The 18,897-nt window shown below is 44.1% G+C and overlaps 1 protein-coding gene across 1 annotated transcript in view; it reads left to right on the top strand.

The window, feature by feature from the left end:
- Positions 1 to 18,897, top strand: part of NPHP4 (nephrocystin 4) — a 969,441-nt gene that overhangs the window by 170,751 nt on the left and 779,793 nt on the right. Inside the window, exon 3 of the mRNA XM_085608868.1 lies at positions 17,089 to 17,241. Coding sequence (XP_085464994.1) covers positions 17,089 to 17,241 — 153 coding nt within the window. The remainder of the gene's footprint in view (positions 1 to 17,088; positions 17,242 to 18,897) is intronic.

Raw genomic sequence — 18,897 nt, 5'->3', positions numbered from 1 at the left:
TCAAAACTCCCCCTGGTTGACGAAACTGAAAAACAAAACTATAAACTGAAACTAAGGTCTAGCAAGTCAGACAATTTGATTGTTTAAGTCCTCTCCAAGGTGAATCGGTTGAATTTGTCTCTGACATGTATCCTCTAGACCGAAATAGAGAGAGAAATAGACAGGAACAGCTCAAGAAACAGGCGTACTGTAAATCACTTCGTAGTCACTGCATAGTGACATTGTTAATTATGTTTTTTCTAAGTCTTCTGATTATTATTTCCAGTATATTATTACACATGTATTACCCTATCTCCAAGCGTGCTTTCAACGTTACTGCCGAACATTCTTTTAGCGAACTACCCCCGCATGAGTTGTCCTATAGATTTGCGCTGCGCAACAACACATTCATTAGTATGTTACATCATTCTCATCAGACCAGCAATGCTACAAATTGTTGGATATGTGGCCAACTTCCTCCCTATCAGAAATATAGGGGAGTTCTGCCTCTCTTTCCGTATCCATTCACACACAATGGCTCCTGTGGAGCATGGTTTAGTTTGATTAATTCCCTAGATTCAAATTCAGTAGTTTATCAAGACAACTGGGTTTGGGGAAACCTGAACCTAGTTTTACTTAAGGTCTGCTACCCTAACAAGGAGGGATTTCCCAAAAGAACAGGAACTGATCTAGAAAATGAAGTATATGGATTAGGTAACTTTACACTTAATCTCATGATCCTGAATGTTGAATCCGAAGCTACACCAATCTTGCCCGCTATGTCAGTATTTCCAGTTAGAGGCGAATTATGTGTAAGAAAGAATGGTTCAATACACATGGGCCATAGTAAATGTACCACTGTAATAGAATTCAGTGATAAAGGCAAGTCTACATTTAGAGCTTCTCGTCACTCCTACTTCATTTGTGGCCACACCGCATACATACGCCTACCCCTAGATTGGGATGGTACCTGTTACATTGCATTCCTTCTGCCACCTGTTTTCCTAGCCCCGCCTGATTATCATAGGAATACCCATTTAGTACACAATAGACAGCAGAGAGATCTCCCGATTGTCGACTACACCGAAACAGCATGGGAGCAATACACAGATTTCAATAAAGGTTTCTTTCCCTACATAGGTACAGTCACTAATAGTAAGCTGATACGTAGATTAACTAGAACCCTTGAAGCAGTAGTGAATGAAACTACTTCCGCTTTAGGCAACTTAACAGAGGAGCAGTCTGCGATGCGGATTGTTGTTCTTCAAAATCGTCTTGTCCTTGACGTCATTCTGGCCGATAGGGGCGGAGCTTGTAGGGTCATCGGATCAAGTTGCTGTGTTTTCATACCAGAAAACGCGCCGTCGGTATATAAAGCCATAACTCGACTTCATAAAATCGTAAGCCAGATACACCAGAATCCAGGCACCTGGACTTGGTCCGGTTGGTTCTGGAGCATATTGTCAGCCTGGGGATGGAGGATCCTATCCTTCCTAGGTATTGGCTTTCTCATACTATTCAGTTGCTGCTTGTGTCTACAATGTGGGCCAGCGATTTGTGGTCTGTGTGCCACATCGTGTATCCCGCCTTCGAATTTTCATTCAAGATCCCGGAAGAAGAAAGAAGAACAAATGATACTATATGAACAGATTGATGGATTGATGAAGATGGAAATTGCATAAGGGTCCGTAGGGGACAAGGAGGGAATGAGGAAATATGAATTTTTATGGTTAATTGTGTCCCCTATCTTAGACCCCAACGGCTCCATGTACATGCTACAAGTACATGTATGTTCCCTCCAGTTCCAGCTATGAAGACGCAAATACATGTGCGTCCAACGTCAACATGTCCTCTTTCAGATCCGCCATGAATGGGTCGAATATTCCATTCCTAAGTATGATTGGCCACCGACTTTATATGGTTCACTTTTCTAGTTTTACAGTTCAGGCGAGTAGGCCCTGAATTCTGTCATCAAGCCTTTTCCTGCTTCTGCCTCTGAAATGCTCCAGCTTGGACCTGCATCCGTGTCCATGAACTTTGTCTTACTCTCTGCGCGGCTAACGGTGCCTGACGCGGCCTGTTGCCTGCCAAAAACTGTATTCAGCCTTCAAGTTATCTGCTCCGCTCCTCATCCAATGCATTCCTGTCTAGTAGTTTAGGTAAACATCCTTCCAGCTACCGAGCAAAGGGCCCGGCCTCGCTGTCTTTATGCAAGTAATTCATAGCCCCTATTACCATGGAAGATTCCTGCCCCCTCGTATCTCATGTAGACACATAGACGCTTGCACATGCACTAACAGTCAGTATAGAATAGATTCCGTCCGAGAGACCTTTCCTTTTGGATAAAACAGTTCCTTAAACAAAGATATTAGATACGATTTGGGATTAGGTTGACCTGACCCCCCAGACTTCTGTCTCCATATGTAGAGCTAAATGTCAATTCCCCTTCACCCTCTAGTTGCACGTCAATCACACGTCATACAGCTGCGCGCGCATCTCTGCCAAATATTTCTGCTGACACTGCAGGATTCTCTTATGGATCCACCCACTTGTGACATCATTTTAAATGACGTTTCTAGTATACGCCTGTATTTACGCCTATTTTCATTACGTATGTGTATTCTTATCTGTATTATCAGCTGTTACGCCTCCTGCATCTGTCTTAATGCAATGCTTTCCATATATATATTGTTACTTGTCAATAATGTATTGCCTATCCCTTCCTGAACCTTCGTGGTGATGGAATAAGATTGCCTAGTTCGAACTATGATTCCTTTGTAAGGAATAAAGCCCTTTTCAGAACCTCTAATACCACGGATTCTGCCTCTTATTTTGACTGAGTTATTCTTACTAGACTTTACCGCATAAAAAATAGTACCGGTAATTTAAATATTTACCACACCATACTTCTAATAAAGATTAACACTTTTGAATTCCTTCTCACACAATATTTTTGTTTAACCAGATCTAATATAATTTTAATAATCTTCCTGTAAATTTGCAAAGTATTCAAGATAAACCGATAACCTTATTATTGCAAAGTACAGCATCATTTGAAAATGGTTCATCCATAATCCTTGTAGCAGATCTCTCATCCTTTCTTAAGAAATATAAGCATATTTGTCATGTACAACCCAAAAAGTGGGACGATATGCATCTTTGCCTAAGATAAGTATTTTTTCGATTTTCTGTAAAACGAGGCATTTAATATTTATTATTTTGCACCATGTATCAGAATTTGTACCAGGATGCTTAGGAATTCTTTCTCCCTCAACTGGATATTTTAAGATGTATTTCTGATGGATGCATCTTCATACAGATTCCTCAGTTTAAGAATATCATCCCAGGCATCATACTGGTCAAGAAAACTTTTCCCCAGAAGTAGCAAGTCAGTGCCGCCAGGGGGAGATATGAGGTTTCAGGTGTGTTTCACCCACCGGAAATGATGACTCTGAGGTGTAATTTAAAAAAAAAAAAAAATTCTTCTAATTCTTTTTATTGGCATTTATTAGTACAGTTGTTACATATATATATTTTCCCACAATATCATGGTACAAGTGCATCCAATCAGCTAGTATCGGTAAAGACCTGTACAATTACTTCGAGTTCCTGTGGATGCTGTATGTGCTATAGCAGGTGTTTGCCAAGTAAGAAAACCGGGGAGGGGGGGGGGGAATCAAACTAGGGGTCATCATGGGACTTTAGGTGGTACGGCCAGTCTAGGGCACACATGGTCCCTCTAGGATCTGAGTGTTGGCGCAGTTGTATCTCACTATGGAGGATGGGGGTTCGCAGGCAGACACGCTGCGTGGGTGAGTGGGTCGGGTTAGTGGGGGCAGAAGACTAGCAAGCCTCAGGGGAGGTGTTAATCATCAGGGGGGATCTCCAATTGTGTGGGCCTGCACAGTGGACAGCTATGTGTCGTCAGGGGTTGTCGCGTTCGTGATCGATTCATCATGAGCCTGAGACTGTTTGAATTGGTGTAACGAGCGCCCATTCCAGGGAAATTGGGATTTTTCGTATACCTTTCGCTTCCTCCTCTCGCACTGCATCCTCTTCGGCTGCAGCCCATTTGAGCACCGCCTCCACCCATGCTGCAATCGGGGGGCCTGAAGGGGAGCGCCAGTGCATGGCTATGCAGCGCTTAGCCAGTAGGTGAGCTAAGGAGACAAAACGTGTGGGCAATTTATACCGTTTCCTCCGACCGACTATGCCAAGCGCGCAACACTCCCATGTGGCTAGGTGGGTGAGTCCGGTGAGATCTCGGAGTGTCGTGTGGATAGACGACCAGAAGGCGTGGATACCCGGACAGGCCCAAAACCTATGATAAAAGTCTGCGGCTGGCGCCTGACAGCGGGGCAAAGGAAAGTGGTATCAGGATAGAAACGCTGCAGGCGTGCTGGTGTCAAGTAGGCCCTATGTAGAATGTGATATTGTATATCCTTAAAGCGGGCATTCCTGGATACTTTTTTAGGGAATTCGAGTGCCCTTTCCCATTCGTTGTCGTGGAATGACCGTCCCGCCTCCCCCTCCCACAGAGTCCGTAGGGGCCCTAGTAGTGGTGGTGTCAACTACCCAATTGATTTGTACAACCATGTGGTGAGATGGCGACCCGCTCCCATTCGTAGTATCGTGTGGAGGACTGGGTGTGTGGGGGGCTCCCCTTGTGTAAGGTCATAGTATGGTCGGTAGTGACTGAGGAGCTGACGGTGCCGTAGGAATTGACCCGGGGGGAGGTCGTAGTCGTCAACAAGTTGTTGAAATGGTCTAAGTTGTCCCTCTTCGAATAATATTTCTGCTTCGGTGGCGTCTCTGGACGTCCATTCTTGAAGCATGGCGGGAGTAAAGAACTGGGTGTTTTTAGGCCAGCCCACCAATGGCAATAACTGTGTGTATGGGGGTCGGTCTGATGTCATGCGGTGTATGCGTTGGATACATTTGCGGGTCACCTCCACCTGGAAGGGATAGGTCCCGGTGGGACGAGATCCCGGTATGAGCAGGCGCCGCAGCTCCGGCGTCGCCACCCGGCCCGCATCTGTGTATGTTTCGGATGTGTACCTGTCAGCTGTCCAATAGGAAAGCCATTGAAGCTGCACCGCCAGAAAATAGGCTTCGAATGATGGGGCGCCAAGACCCCCTTGTTTCGTGGGTAGTTTTAATTTTGCCAGCGCGATCCTGTGTCGGCCCATGCCCCATATTAGGGAGCCAAGGAGCGAGTCTAACTTTTTAAAGAAGGATCGGGGTGGGATCACTGGAAGGTTGGTAAAGTAATAGAGTAGTCGTGGAACCAGAATCATTTTTGCGAGAGCTACACGACCGATTGGGGCCAGTGGGAGGCTCCGCCAGAACCCTATGGTGGATCGTATACTGGCGAGTGCCCTACGATGGTTACCCTCAAAGATGTCGGTGGGTGAATGGTATAGGCGGATCCCCAGATAGCGAGGGGCCTCCGCGGTCCAGATTATTTTCTGGTCACCTATCCAGACCTCCTGGGGGGTAGCGTTCGGGTGCAGGGGGTACACCGTGGATTTGTCCCAGTTCACCCTCAGGCCCGATGCGTCGGCAACCTTGGTCAAGGCGGTCCTGAGTAAGGTGAGATCGGCTGTGATGTCCCGTATATAAAGGAGAAGGTCGTCGGCATACAGCGATACACAATGGGTGGCATCTGCGAGCGGGAAAGCCCCAACCTTGACCCTCTCGGCGAAGACGGATGGCTAAAGGTTCAACGGCTAGCGCGAATAGCAGGGGTTAGAGGGGGCAACCCTGTCACGTACCCCTATATATGGCGAATTCCGGGGAGATGTAGCGTCCAATGCGGACCCGGGAGGTGAGTTTAGTGTATAGAAGGCGGGTATAAGCTATAAGCTTGGGACCAAGTCCAGCACTTCGAAGAACCGGGAACAGGTACTGCCACGTTAGGGTTTCAAAAGCCTTCTCAAGGTCCAAGACCAGGCACGCCGCCCGGGGAAAGCGATCGCCGATCTGATCCTGGATATGAAAAAGACAGGGTATATTCTGAGAGGTATTCCTGCCCGGAACAAATCCGCACTGGTCGGGATGCACCAGCGGGCGCACGATTTGGGAGTATCTATCCGCCAAGATTTTCCCCAGGATTTTACGATCGGCTGTGAGAAGTGTTATGGGCCGATAAGAGGCGAGAAGTTGGGGGTCACGGTTGGGTTTCGGGAACGTTACGATCACCGATTCTCTCATGGATCTGGGTAATTCACTGGCCTGCAGTGCTGTGTCCAAAACTGTCAATAAGCGAGGGGTTAGCTGGGGGGCAAAGGTTGCGTAGTACTCGAGTGGAAACCCATTTAAGCCTGGGGCTTTGTTGCGGGCCAGGGCTCGTATGGCGTGTGTAATCTCCGAGGTTTGTATCTTTGCATCTAAGTCCGACTTATCTGCGTCAGATATCCGGGGGAGGGGGAGAGGGTCCAGGAAATGGTTAACTGCCTCTGGACCCAATGACAGGGGGCCACTGTAGACCGCCGAATAGTGCTGATGAAACGCCTGAAGGATCTCATCCTGGGATTGTAACAGGGTGCCGTGGGGATTGATTATTGCCGTAATGGGCTGCACCTCCGTGTCCTGTTTAGCTAGCCACACTAACAGTGTGCCCGTTTTGTCACTGTCTTTATGCATGCGGGCCGCATAGGCCCGAAAGTTGTGACGCCGGAAGTCCGCGCAAGCCGTCTGGTACTCTGATTTGGCATGGGCGATTTGTGTCGCCGCTGCCACTGATTGGTCGGCGGCCTTAGTGACGGACTCTGAGGTGTAATACACACTAAACCTGCACGCTGACATCAGCTCCTGGTTTTTCATGCTTCATTGACTTGGGCCGGAGCTTTCTTTCGGTGCTTCACCTAGAAAAAAGTCTTCCGCTCTGACAGTGTTTGAGTCAAATATGTCCTCTGAAGGTTTTAGGGTTCAAGACCTGTCATCAGTGACTCAAACGGATGTCTTTATTGTATTCATTCAGCATCTGCATATGGTGTTCTGTCTCCAATCATGACTCTGCAGGAAGGGACTAGTGCAGGCTGAAGGCCATAAGAGAGCGGAAGGCCAAGTTATTTTATGCCAAGGCCTGCAAGAACTTGCCTAAGCATACCCCTGCATGTAAGTCTTCTGACAGTGAACAACCTCTCAAGAGGTCTTCCCGCAAGAAACACAAAAAGCACCATTAGTAGGAGAAAGTCTCTTCTTCCATGAGGAAATGATCCAGTTCCCAGGATCGTTTGGTGTTCTCCAACACCAGGTTCTTCCTCAGAACTGATTCCGAAGCTAAAAAAGATTCTGCCAAAGAACCTCCTGCTGCATCTGCCAACCCCACACACTTAAGGACTTCTGTCAGGCCAAGTTGGAAATATGTAGGTCAGCTCCGGTACCCTTGGTCCACTCCTCAAAGTGGGCCCTTGGTCCACTGCTCTTTTGGACCTGGCAGCTCTAACCCCAGGGCCTCCTCACATGGAGTCAAAGCAACTGGACACCGAGGGCCACTAGTTTTTTGCATCAGGCACTTTCTATACAATGAAGGCCACATGCTGCCCAGCCTCTGTTTCCATTGCTTGTGGTAATTGGCCACACTGGCAGTTGTAAGTCTACTGAAACACACGAAAAACGTATTTTCCTGCTTACTTAGAAGAGGCCTTGGATGCTTTAAAGCATGTCCTTAAATTCCACGGATAGTGGGGCAGGGCACCACCATCACACTTCGCTGTCATGCCTGGATGGATGCACTCCATTAGTTTCTGTGGAGATGTTCATGCCACTCTGATAGACATGTCTTTAGATGATGCGCTAAGACAGACTTGTCTGTGGAACATTTCAAGAATGTCAATGTCCCGGCCTGCTCTCTGGACTTTGCCCCACAGGCAAGGTAGTTTTATAAGCAATACTTAAAATTCCAGAGCTCAGAACTCCTGTTAGAGGAAAAAATCTCTTCTGGTTCAGGTTATTGCTTCTTTTTTTAGCAGGGGTGGATTTAGGGATCCCCATCTCCTGCATAAGCCTCATTGCCAGTCTCCATGTCCTCTGCTGGTTCTGCTTGCTCAAGACCTTTCTAAATTCCCACCCTTTATGCCTACTTCTTCAGGTGGGATGAAGGGCCTACCACTTTTCTGTCAATTGGGAGATGACCATGATGGGTCATCCCACTGAAATGCCAGGGCTATATACTGCTGTTCTCTCCTCTCTGGACCACCCTCCTTCAGCCAGAGCCTGCTCTCTGACATGCCCTATTCTGGAGGGAGAATCCCTTGTCCTGCTGTACAGAGGCCCCAAAGAGGTGATGCCTCTGGAAGATGGGAGCCCTGGCTTCTACTCGCTTTATCCATTGATTCCCAAGAACAACAGCGGTCTGAGACGCATCCTGGATCTCGGCCTTCTCCACATTTTCATTTAGCAGGTTAAGTTCAAGATTATGTCTTGTTGGCCCTCAATATGGGGGACTGGCTGGCGTCTCTTTATCTCTAAGATGCCTACTTCTATCTTCCATTTCTCCAAGCACACAGATGTTACCTTGGGCCACCCTGAGGACGCAGTACTAGCAGTTCATGATCTTGCCATTCAGGATCATGACCTTGACTTGTGTTTTCTCAAAAGTGCTAGGAGTTGTGGAGGCTTCACTGACTTAATGGGGAGTCCATGTGTTTCTATGCTTTGTCTGTCTGGGTAAGATGGAGTCCCACTTACTGGCTGTTGAATACGGGCGCACGATGACTCTTTTCCATTACTTGGGCTTTGCCATCAATGCCAAAGGTCTCACCTAATTCCAGTGCAGAGGCTGACCTTTATAGATGCAGTGCTTCGTTCCACCTGCATACAGAGAACCAAGGATATTCAAGGGTGAGAATTTGGATATTCAAGAGTTAATTTAGAGAATGCTCAACTTAACCACAGCTCCTGGTTCTTTAGGTCTTACATCTGCATAGCCTCACGGCTTTGTGAACTTGTTGGCTTCACATGCCAAATGGCAGATGACGGCACTCCAGGGGTGTCTGCTTTTGCAGTGTCTCCAATACCAAGGGAGCATCTTGGTTCAATTGCAGATTTTCAAGTTGGTCAACTTTTGCCTGCATTGGTGGGAGGACCTCTCCAATTTCAGGGTGGGTAACCCAATTAGCCCTCCTCAAGGCCAGGCCAACGTGGTCACAGATGCCACACCAGTGGGCAGAGGCATCCATGTTGGTGACATGACGGCTCGAGGCCTTTGGTCGACGCTTTAGCAGCATCTGCAAATAAATATGCTGCAGTTGTGTGCGGGCCACCTTGCCATGAAGCCTTTTTCTATTTTTCCCCAAAATGTTTTTGATTGTTTTTAAAACACTTCAACGTAGTTACATGATACTGCAGTCATTCTGTGCTTAATTTGTAAAGGAAAAAAGTGCAGGTAGGAACCACCATTAGCGCTACCTAATAGCAAGGATTCTTAGTCTTGATTCTACCTCATGCCTTTTCCACCACCCTGTGCTTCATGTGTCTTTTAATATTCTATTTTTTTTTTTATAAACAAATATTATTTTATTAACAAAATATTTTAATAATCAATTTGAAAATGCATGTAATTAAATAACAATTACTAAATGCATTACAAAATGCAGTTTGTGAGTAGACTCCATAATGTCTTTGATCTCCTCAATAAAATACCCAAATTACCACTACTGATCCTTCTTACTTCACCTCACCCACTTTTAGGTGTTGCTACAGACCGTTTTACCTGTCTGAAGACCTCTTGTCATCAATTCTTCAAAGAGAAACATTTTTTTTTTAATTCATCACAAGGAGTAAATAACAAAGGAAAAAACAGTAGAAAAAACGAGCTTCTAAAAAGAATTGCACTACATTAAACAAGTGAACAAATAAGAGGTAAGCATAAAGAAAACTGAGGGGAAAAAAAGCCAAAAAAAAGAGACATACAATATTTTGACATTGAACAATTAGTCAATTTAACATAGGACCCCAAATTCGATGAAACTTCTTTCCAGAACGGATACCTCTACTTTTGGCTATAGCCATCTCACTTTCGAAGATCTCCCTTAACATTACCCACCATTCATAAGCTTTGGGTGGAAATTTAGATATCCATGCGCCGGCAATGCAGAGTCTTGCTGTTGCTATAATAATTGAAATAAAAGATCTTAATCCCAGAGCTACATCTGGCTTGTAGCCAAGTATCAAATCTTTATCCGTTAGATGTATATTAATTTTTAAGCGGACAGTTATTATACAGAAGACGTCCTTCCAAAAATCAGTCAAGCCAGTACAAGTAATAGACATATGTAGGATATTAGCATCAACCAGTCTGCACTTGGTGTATTTGCATTTGAAATGGTACTAATGGGGTCTGTCCATTTAGCTATACGTTCTGGGGTATAATAGAGCATATATACAGTTTTAAATTGTTGCAACTTTAAAGTAATAGAACATATTGCAGTATCTAAGCTCTCCAATGATTCTTCAATATCCCCAGGATCTACCTCTTGTCATAATATCTCACTCCATTTAGACGCTGTTTTAAGGCTGTCGTTCTCCCTTCTTTGAGAAAATAGTTGGTAAGCCTTATTGATGGTCAATTTTCCCTCTGAGTGTAGGTAATTCAGTATATCCGAACCTGTAGGGTGCCTGATTCCTCTACTCCTGCATAGACAGTCTCTAATCTGTAAATATTTGTAAAACATATTTTTGGGGATGCCATATGACTTCTGAAGGTCTGAGAACTTAAGGAAACCAGTAGCATTATATAAATGATTGAGTTGATTAATACCATATATGTTCTAAGATTTAGCTTGCATATCATGAACATTTTCTGGAAGTAGGGATTGCTCCATAATGGCATGCAAAAATGCACCAAAGGTAGATTGCACCTAGCTGTTTATCCCACCATATGTATGCTATGTCCCTCAGTGTCTTACATTTTACTCTTTTAAAGTAGTTTGGGTCATGGATCCTGTATAAAAACATGGTACTATCATTACCAACGGCAAGACTATATCAACAATGTAGCTTATTAGGAGTGAGGAGGTCGCTAAGACGTCCTGCAAAGGAGGCCCAAAAGTATGTTTTAAAATCGGGTAATTGTAATCCTGCATATCTATAAGGTAGTTTAAAAAATTTTATAGCACGTCTCGGTTGTTTATAACTCCAAATAAAACTACTGATAGCCCCTCCAATGTTTTAAAGAAATAATTTGGGACACGCAGCGGTATTGCCCTAAATAAATAAAAAAATGTGGGCAAAATAATCATCTTAACGATATTACAACGTCCTATGATACTGATAGGAAGTTTATGCCATTCCTTCATTTTAGCAACCATATCTTTTAATAAAGGCTCATAGTTCATTTTGATGACCTGTCCTAGGTCTGCGGAAATCTGTACTCCTAGATGGGTTGCTGACGTGACAATCCCAATCATTGCCCTGTTTGCCCGAAAGTTAAGAAAAATCTGGGTCTTATTAACATTTAATTTATACCCAGAGAAGTCCCCAAATGTACTGGCTTCGATTTGGATAGCCTCTATAGCCCTGGCTGGGTCTGCAGAGAAAACGGCAATGTCCTCAGCGTAGGCCGTCACTCTTAATTCTTCAGAGCCTAGTAAGACTGGAAGGATTTGTGGGTTAGTAATTAATGATCTAATAAATGGCTCTATGTATAAGGCAAATAGTAAAGGTGATAGAGGGCACCCTTGTTGAGTACCCTTCAGTATAGAGAAAGGAGCGGACTGGTAATTTAAATAAAGTAATTTAGCTTCTGGGCTTTTGTACAGAGCACGAATCCAGTCATAGAAGTGGCCATGGATGTTGTATGCTGAGAGTATAGCCCAAAGACAGTCCCAAGTTACACGATCAAATGCTTTCTCAGCATCAAGCATGATAATTCCTAAGTCCTTATTAAGTTTGGAGGCAGCATCAAAAGCAACTAGAGCTGTATTCACATGTGAAGTTGTGTCCCTGCCGGGTATAAATCCATGTTGTTGGCCAGAGACTAATTGTGCCATATGAGGTGTCAGGCGCATAGCCAATATTTTTGCGAAGATTTTCGCGTTGGCGTTGATTAATGAAATCGGTCGATATGACCCAGATTCTTCCCTCGGTTTGCTCTTTTTCAGAAAGAAGACAATATTTGTCATATCCCACGAGTTCGGCACCATCCCCTTTACAACAACATGGTTCATAAACTGGGACATGATAGGGGCTAAGTTAGTCTTAAATATTTTATAGAATTCCAATGGTATATTGTCTTCTCCTGTCGCTTTGCCAGATGGAAGCACATTGGTTGCGTCAAATATTTCCTCAGCTGTAATATTTAAATTAAGATCTTGTATCTGATCTATTTCTAATCTGTGGATAGTTTCGCGGAATTTGCATTTATCCATATATTCGATAAATTTCCTTGTCCTTGCGTCGAACTCGTTAGGGTTGCTATAAAGTGCCTGATAGAAATTTGAGAACTGCTCTAATATCTCTTCTGGGTGTGTATGAAGTAATCCACCAGCTCCTCTTATACTTTTTATTACTCGCCCCGCCCTTTTATCAGAGAGTTGGTGTGCAAGCACTTTGCCTACTTGTTCATCATACTCATATTGGAGAGCTCTATTTTATTATAGTAAGCCGCAGTTTTTTCTTTTAGAGACCGTCCTAATGCAGCACGTTTTTCAATTAGAAGTAGATATGTTTGAGAGTGTGTGGGAGCTAAGGTCTTTTGAATATTCCCTCGCCTAATTTCGTCCGAATGTGCTATTTCTAGTTGTCTGATTTCTGCTCTAGTGTCCTCCCTTGTCTGATGTTTGATGCGATTTTGTCTCCAGTCATACTGCTGGGTAGCTCCTCTTATAAAAGCTTTAAGTGAGTCCCAGACAGAGAAAAGGGAGGCAGAGCCTTCATTATCAATTAAGAAATTGTTAATACTCTCCTTCATAAAAGATTGGTATTCCATATCCGTCAACAGATAACGAGGAAAAGAGAATTGACGTAGTTGTTGTTTATTAGATAAGCTAAATGGGAGTGTCAGTGTCAGAGGATTATGATCTGAGGCTATCTTGGGTCAAATTTCACATTTAGCTATATTAAGGATAGAATTACTAACAAAAATCATATCAATTCTTGAATATTGTCGGTGAGGTATACTATAGTAAGTATAACCAGGTATTAAAGGGTACAATAGACGCCATATATCCTTCAAATCATGCAATCGAGCCATTTCTGCAATAGCAGCCCTGACCTTCCTCATTCTAGTTGAGGCTCCTTGATTAGTTGGGTCTGTGTGGATTCATGGTACAATTAAAATCACCCATAATTATTAGATCCCCCTGCCACTCAAAAAGATCCAAAGATAGTGAATCAAAAATTGATGGGTCATCCAGGTTTGGACCATAAACTACGCATATTACAAGCTTATGGCCCTGGATAAGCAGCTGTGCGATTATCCATCTGCCTCTAATATCATGGGAAGTTCTAAGCAGAGTATAGTCAAGCTTTTTATTGACTAGCAAAGCAACGCCTCTAATGGACACCATCTGTGAAGTACAAACCGCTATCTTATAGCCCGGTTGTTTTAGCAGGTGCCTATCCATATATGCCAAATGTGTTTTGGTCAGAGCTACGACATGGGGTTTGTAATTCTGGAGTTCTGCCCGTACCATCTGGCGTTTGTTCACTGAATTCAGTCCGGCAACACTCCAACATATGATTTTGATTAGCCCCATTTATAAATCGTAAAAAAAACTAAGGCCCACATAGCATAGCTCTGCAAGTTATCCTTTGCATCAAAACAAGAAAACAGTTTTTGCGGCCAGGGGTTTATAGACCTCAGAACTATATACGGCAACAGTATTAGCAATACTATGGTAATAGACATCAGAATTTGGGACATAAGTGATACAGATGACTGCCCTTCTTACACTCTAATAGAGAATTCTAAAGTCCATTCAGTTGCCTTAAGCAACCACATAGTTATTTCAACCATACTTTGATAGAATCCTAAACTATAAATGTTAACAATATTATAATTATAAGCAGTGAAGCTCAGATCAAACATTATTCCATTATTTACCCCGTTTGACATTTTTATCTTAACCCACATTGACCAACCCACCCAGAGCCACACCCAACCCCACCCCACCAAAACCCACCCCACCCTGTATCCTAGAGAAGGAACCACCCTAGCCAGGCTGTCGATGGACCTCACAGCCAAGGAGAGCTTTGCGTCCGCATGAGCTACCCGCTACATATTAGCATTGGCCCTGTCATAGGCAAATGAAAACCCCTGTGATGCAGCCATTCATAAATAAATTATCGTGTAGGGTGATCATGAGGTGAGTAAACAAAGCCTGCAGAGCCAGAGAAAAAAGAAGAAAGGGGGAACAGAAAAAAAATCGTTTTTAAGAAAGCCGATAAGAGGCCGTTTGAGTGTACTCTTAATTTTTAAGAGTCCGGTCTCCCCGAGGTTTTCCAAGAATTAAGGATTTTCTGGGCCTCTGCAGTTGAATGCAACATCCCAGTGTGTCCACCACGTACGACTTTAAGTTTTGCAGGCTCTTGAAGGAACACTTAAGCACCAGCTGCCTTCATGGGGTCAATCAATTGGCGTAAGTTCCAGCGTTGTTCCATTGTTTCTTTGCAAAGGTCTGATCTCCCGGAGAATACAAGTGAGTTAGTCATCCCTGGGCGAGCTCGAAAGTAAACGGCTTGTCTAAGTAGAAAGTTCCCAAAATAGACAATCATATGCCTGGGATGTTGTCTATTTTCTCTTGCCTCTTGGCTCAGAAATAGCGGAAGTCTATGGGCCCTTTGAATCTGAGAATCCCAATCCCAATTAGAGAGATCTGGGAATGATTTGTGGAATAATTGAACGATGTAGGCCCGAGGGTCCGCTCCCTCCTTTTCTTCAGGAAAACCAAAGAGTCGGAGATTATTCCTGCGTTGTCTATTTTCGAGATCTTCGACCTTGCTTATGAGAAATGAGAGATGAGTTTCATGTATTTCCATTGTATTTGCTGTGGCCGCAACAGTATCTTCGGCATTTGACAAACGTTGTTGTACCTCTGTTATTTCATATGTGAGAGCAGCTACCTTGACTGAGACCTCTGACAAACCCTGTTGTATCAAGCAGCTGTCTGCTCTAGCCTGACTAAAGCTACTTTGGATCTCACCTCTTTGTTCATGGAGCAGTAGAAGGTTAGTGGTCAAAGAAGGTTCTGTGGTGTTGGTATTGGCTGCCAATTGATCTCCTTCTATGTTCGAGGTAGTGAAGGTTGCTGAAGAAGGAGAGGGTTCTATTCCGGTAGCTATCATACTTCCAGCTAAGTATAAATCCCCAGAGGTAGTATCAAGCCAGACCTAACATTAGAAGACGGTAATGCATCGTTACTAGGAGAAGAGCCAGATAGTCTCGAAATGAGAGTTTTGACATCCCCTTTAGCAGTAACTCAATTTCGGAGGGGGCTGAGATTTCTAGGGCGGCCGCCATTGTCTGGTAATTTTGAGACGTTAGAATATGCTAAAGTTTGTTCTTTGTCTTTTTGTTTCTTTTTCTGCTTGGCCACTTTATTAGGCTCAGTGGCAGCATCCATCCGTTTGTTTTTTCAGAACACCATTTATTCTTGTACCATGATTCGGGCCCCCGTTACATCAGGAGTGGAGACTAAGGGGGAAGTAGCTATCATGCCTTTGTCAGCAGTGGCTTCTCCTAGCACATCCGTATCCTGATGGTCTGCTACCGGTGTTATGCGGCTCTCTTCCTCATCCTCATCCATCAATATACTAGCAGTGGCAGTAGCAGTGTGTCTGTTTTCGGTCAGACAGTCATTAGATTGTACACTGGGAGTCATGGCTGAATTGCTAAGATTATCTGCGCTAACGATTCCTTGTTGAGAATCAATCGCGAGAAAATCTACATGCCGATTGCTCAGGCCAGTGTCCTACAGTGTCTCAACAACCGGACTGTTTGTTCAATTCAGACCTTGCACACAGTTTATTTGCATTAAAAAAAACATTACCGTCTATCGGTATGGGCATCGACAAATCATTGCTTCGATCCTTACTTTGATCCTTAGAGGGAAAGGAAGTAGGAGCTGCAACGCTGTTATCCTCACAGCCATCTTCACAGCCATTTTCTGCCTGCACTGCCTCCATTACAGCAACAGCCATAGTTTGTTCCACCGAAGGGGGGGCGCAAGCCTGTATAACGCCAGTCGCCTTGTTAGACTGGAGAAACTTAAACAGATTTCCCCAGCTGAGAGCTTCCCCCTCTCCCATCAAAATGTACGCGTTAGTCAGGCATATCAGAAAATTTAGTTTTCCTATTTTCCGGAGTAGGAGCAGAGACGGCTGGAGCGCGCTGGTTTCGTCCTCGAGGGGGAGCCTTTCCTGCATGCAAATAGTGTAGCCCCAGCCGGCAGTGTGAACCAAGGCTAATGAGCTCTGTCGCGTCACCCGCGAAGCCCACCTCGCATCTCTGCAGATTTGCAGCAGACGGTTGGCGGCAATAAGCATCGTGTTTTCCCAGTGCCGCTGTATCCTATGCCTCTGTATCTTTTCCAGGCACTCGGTTATCTGTCTAAGCCTCCCCAGCAACAGTATCGGGCATGTAAACTGAAAGCAGTAGCGGTAGCGGTAGCTGGAGCAGACTCGTATGCAGGCTCTCAGCGGCGGCTTCAAACCGCCATCTTCCTTCCCCACGTGACTTTTTCCTTAATATTCTATTTCATCCCTATTTCCTTCCATTTGTCTCTGCTAATATCTATTTCTCATACCTCCTCTTTTTCCCTTTACTGGTTATCTTTCTCGTGCATTAGGTCGAAGTGATGAAAAATTAGTCCCTATCCCCAAAAGCCTGTGCTTACCACCTGCAGCCACCGGTCAAAAATTAAGCATGGCAGTCATAGCATTTTGTATAGAAGTCCTTATCAAGCCTTTTTTCTAAGCAGGCAAAACTGGAGCTGTTTATTCATCAGTACAGTGAGCGTTTGCTCAGGACTAGCTGATGTAAGTGATTTTCTTTTTTTTGTCATTAATGTTTCAACATAAATAAATTGATCAGTCAGGTGCATGAATAATTGGTTTTCTACAGTATTATCCGTCTAACAAAACGATACTTATTTTTCATTGCAGAGATTATTAGAAGGGCTGTTAGAAGTTCAGTATCAACTCCGAATTTCCCTTTTCGACACCTCATATCGCCATTTCTTTGGAAAAACCTGGAAAAGTGCTCCAAGGCTTGTCAAGTCCGAACCAGGGCAGATACCCAACGTTAAGTTCAACGAGGTAAGCATACTTTGGATGTAGCCTGAATGCTCATTAACAAAGGTTAGTGTTTTGTACATAAAATATATAGAAAGGCCAGCTGTCACTTAGTATTGGATGTGTTTTCATTGCCTTGAGAGCCTGTACGTGTATTGCGGGAAACACATGCGTAGAATGTGTTCAAGGACGGTAGAGCAAGTATTATGGTAGGCAATACAAGAATTACTGCAACTGTATATTCTGCATTACTCCATCAAGTCTTTTTGAAATATCACTTTTGTTACCTTGTTTTCTTATATATTATACCGATGTCTTGTGTGTTAACGCCTCACTGTTCCGTTCTTGGAGGCCACGGTCTGATAGTCTTTCCTCCCATCCTCTTGTGGTATGGAATCTGTTGCAATTAGTGTGACAATAGTGCAAAGTACAAACTGACCAGTACTTTTCGAAACTCAACATTTTTTTCCCCATCGTCTTTTTTGTCTTTCTTGCTCCTCTAAACACTGGTCTTCATGCCAAGAGCACCCAGGTCTGCTGCAGCTAAACGTTCAGAGAGCTATGCTATAATATCCGGGTTCTCCCCTTCTGTGAAAAAGAGGGGCTTCTTCTTAGAGTATATTTGGTTTAAAAAATAAAGTAAAACAGGTCATGTGTCGGGTTCCTTTGACCAGGGAGGAATTTACAGTACCGGAAGTAGTTGTTGTTTTTGTAAACCTGCTTGTTTCTTATTGGGACTATCAGAGACTATTTTTTTTTATCAGTTTCATACTCTGTCGCTTTGATGCAGGACGCCAGATAACAGACACAGAGTTTACTCTGGTGTTTGTGGTACCACCTAGTGTGGTATAGGTGGCCTGGTTGCATCACAGCAATGTTTTGCGCTGCACCTGTGATGCATCCTGGCCATGTCTTCCTACTGTGTGATCTACACATCAAAATATCACAAGGCAAACGGGTATGTCACAAGAATTAGGGTGGATTCTCAGATACTCTGCCACATGATTATTGACGAACCTCTATTCTTTCTGCGAATTAATGTAAACTACTGAAATCCGAGGGTGAGACCTGCAGGGGACTGCAGAATAGATCTCGGCATCCGCAATGTGATGGCACTGCAACTCATGTCGTTTTAAAGCAGAGGTCTTCAAACTTTTTTAGGCTGAGCCCCCCATCTAAACTTTTTTAGACTTCGAGCCCCCCCCTCTACCATCACCACTTGACAACAAATTCTGGAAGCTGGCACTCTGCATCACTGCTAGTCATTCCCATCTGCAGAGTTCAGGTCGTATATGGCAAATAATATGAAAGCAAGAGAGTTTAATAAGCTGCAGTTTTTATACTGCCTGTGGTTAGGTGACAGATGCTTATTACAAATGAAAAGTCTCCAAGAAAAGATGCGCACAAAAAAAATTACAATGGTGCATTCTTTTACGCATAAAACAACATTTTGCATAGATCAATAAAAACCATTTCAAAACTGAGACAGGTATACCAAAGAGACAGCCAATGTGTCGATGGATTCTTGCTACTACAATCCTGAGGTTGTGCTCCACTTTCAGGGGATTATTTGCAAGCCTCTTGCGCCACCAGCCCATCACTTTTTGTGATGCACCGGCAGCGCATTTTGCTGCTCCATATTTACAAGGATGGGAAAAGCCACCCTGAGTGGCTTTTCCT

The sequence above is a fragment of the Triturus cristatus genome, chromosome 1_2 (assembly GCF_964204655.1).
Source record: "Triturus cristatus chromosome 1_2, aTriCri1.1, whole genome shotgun sequence".
NCBI lineage: Eukaryota > Metazoa > Chordata > Amphibia > Caudata > Salamandridae > Triturus > Triturus cristatus.
Note: the sequence above shows the minus strand (reverse complement) of the source record. Positions and strands in the feature narration are given on the sequence as shown.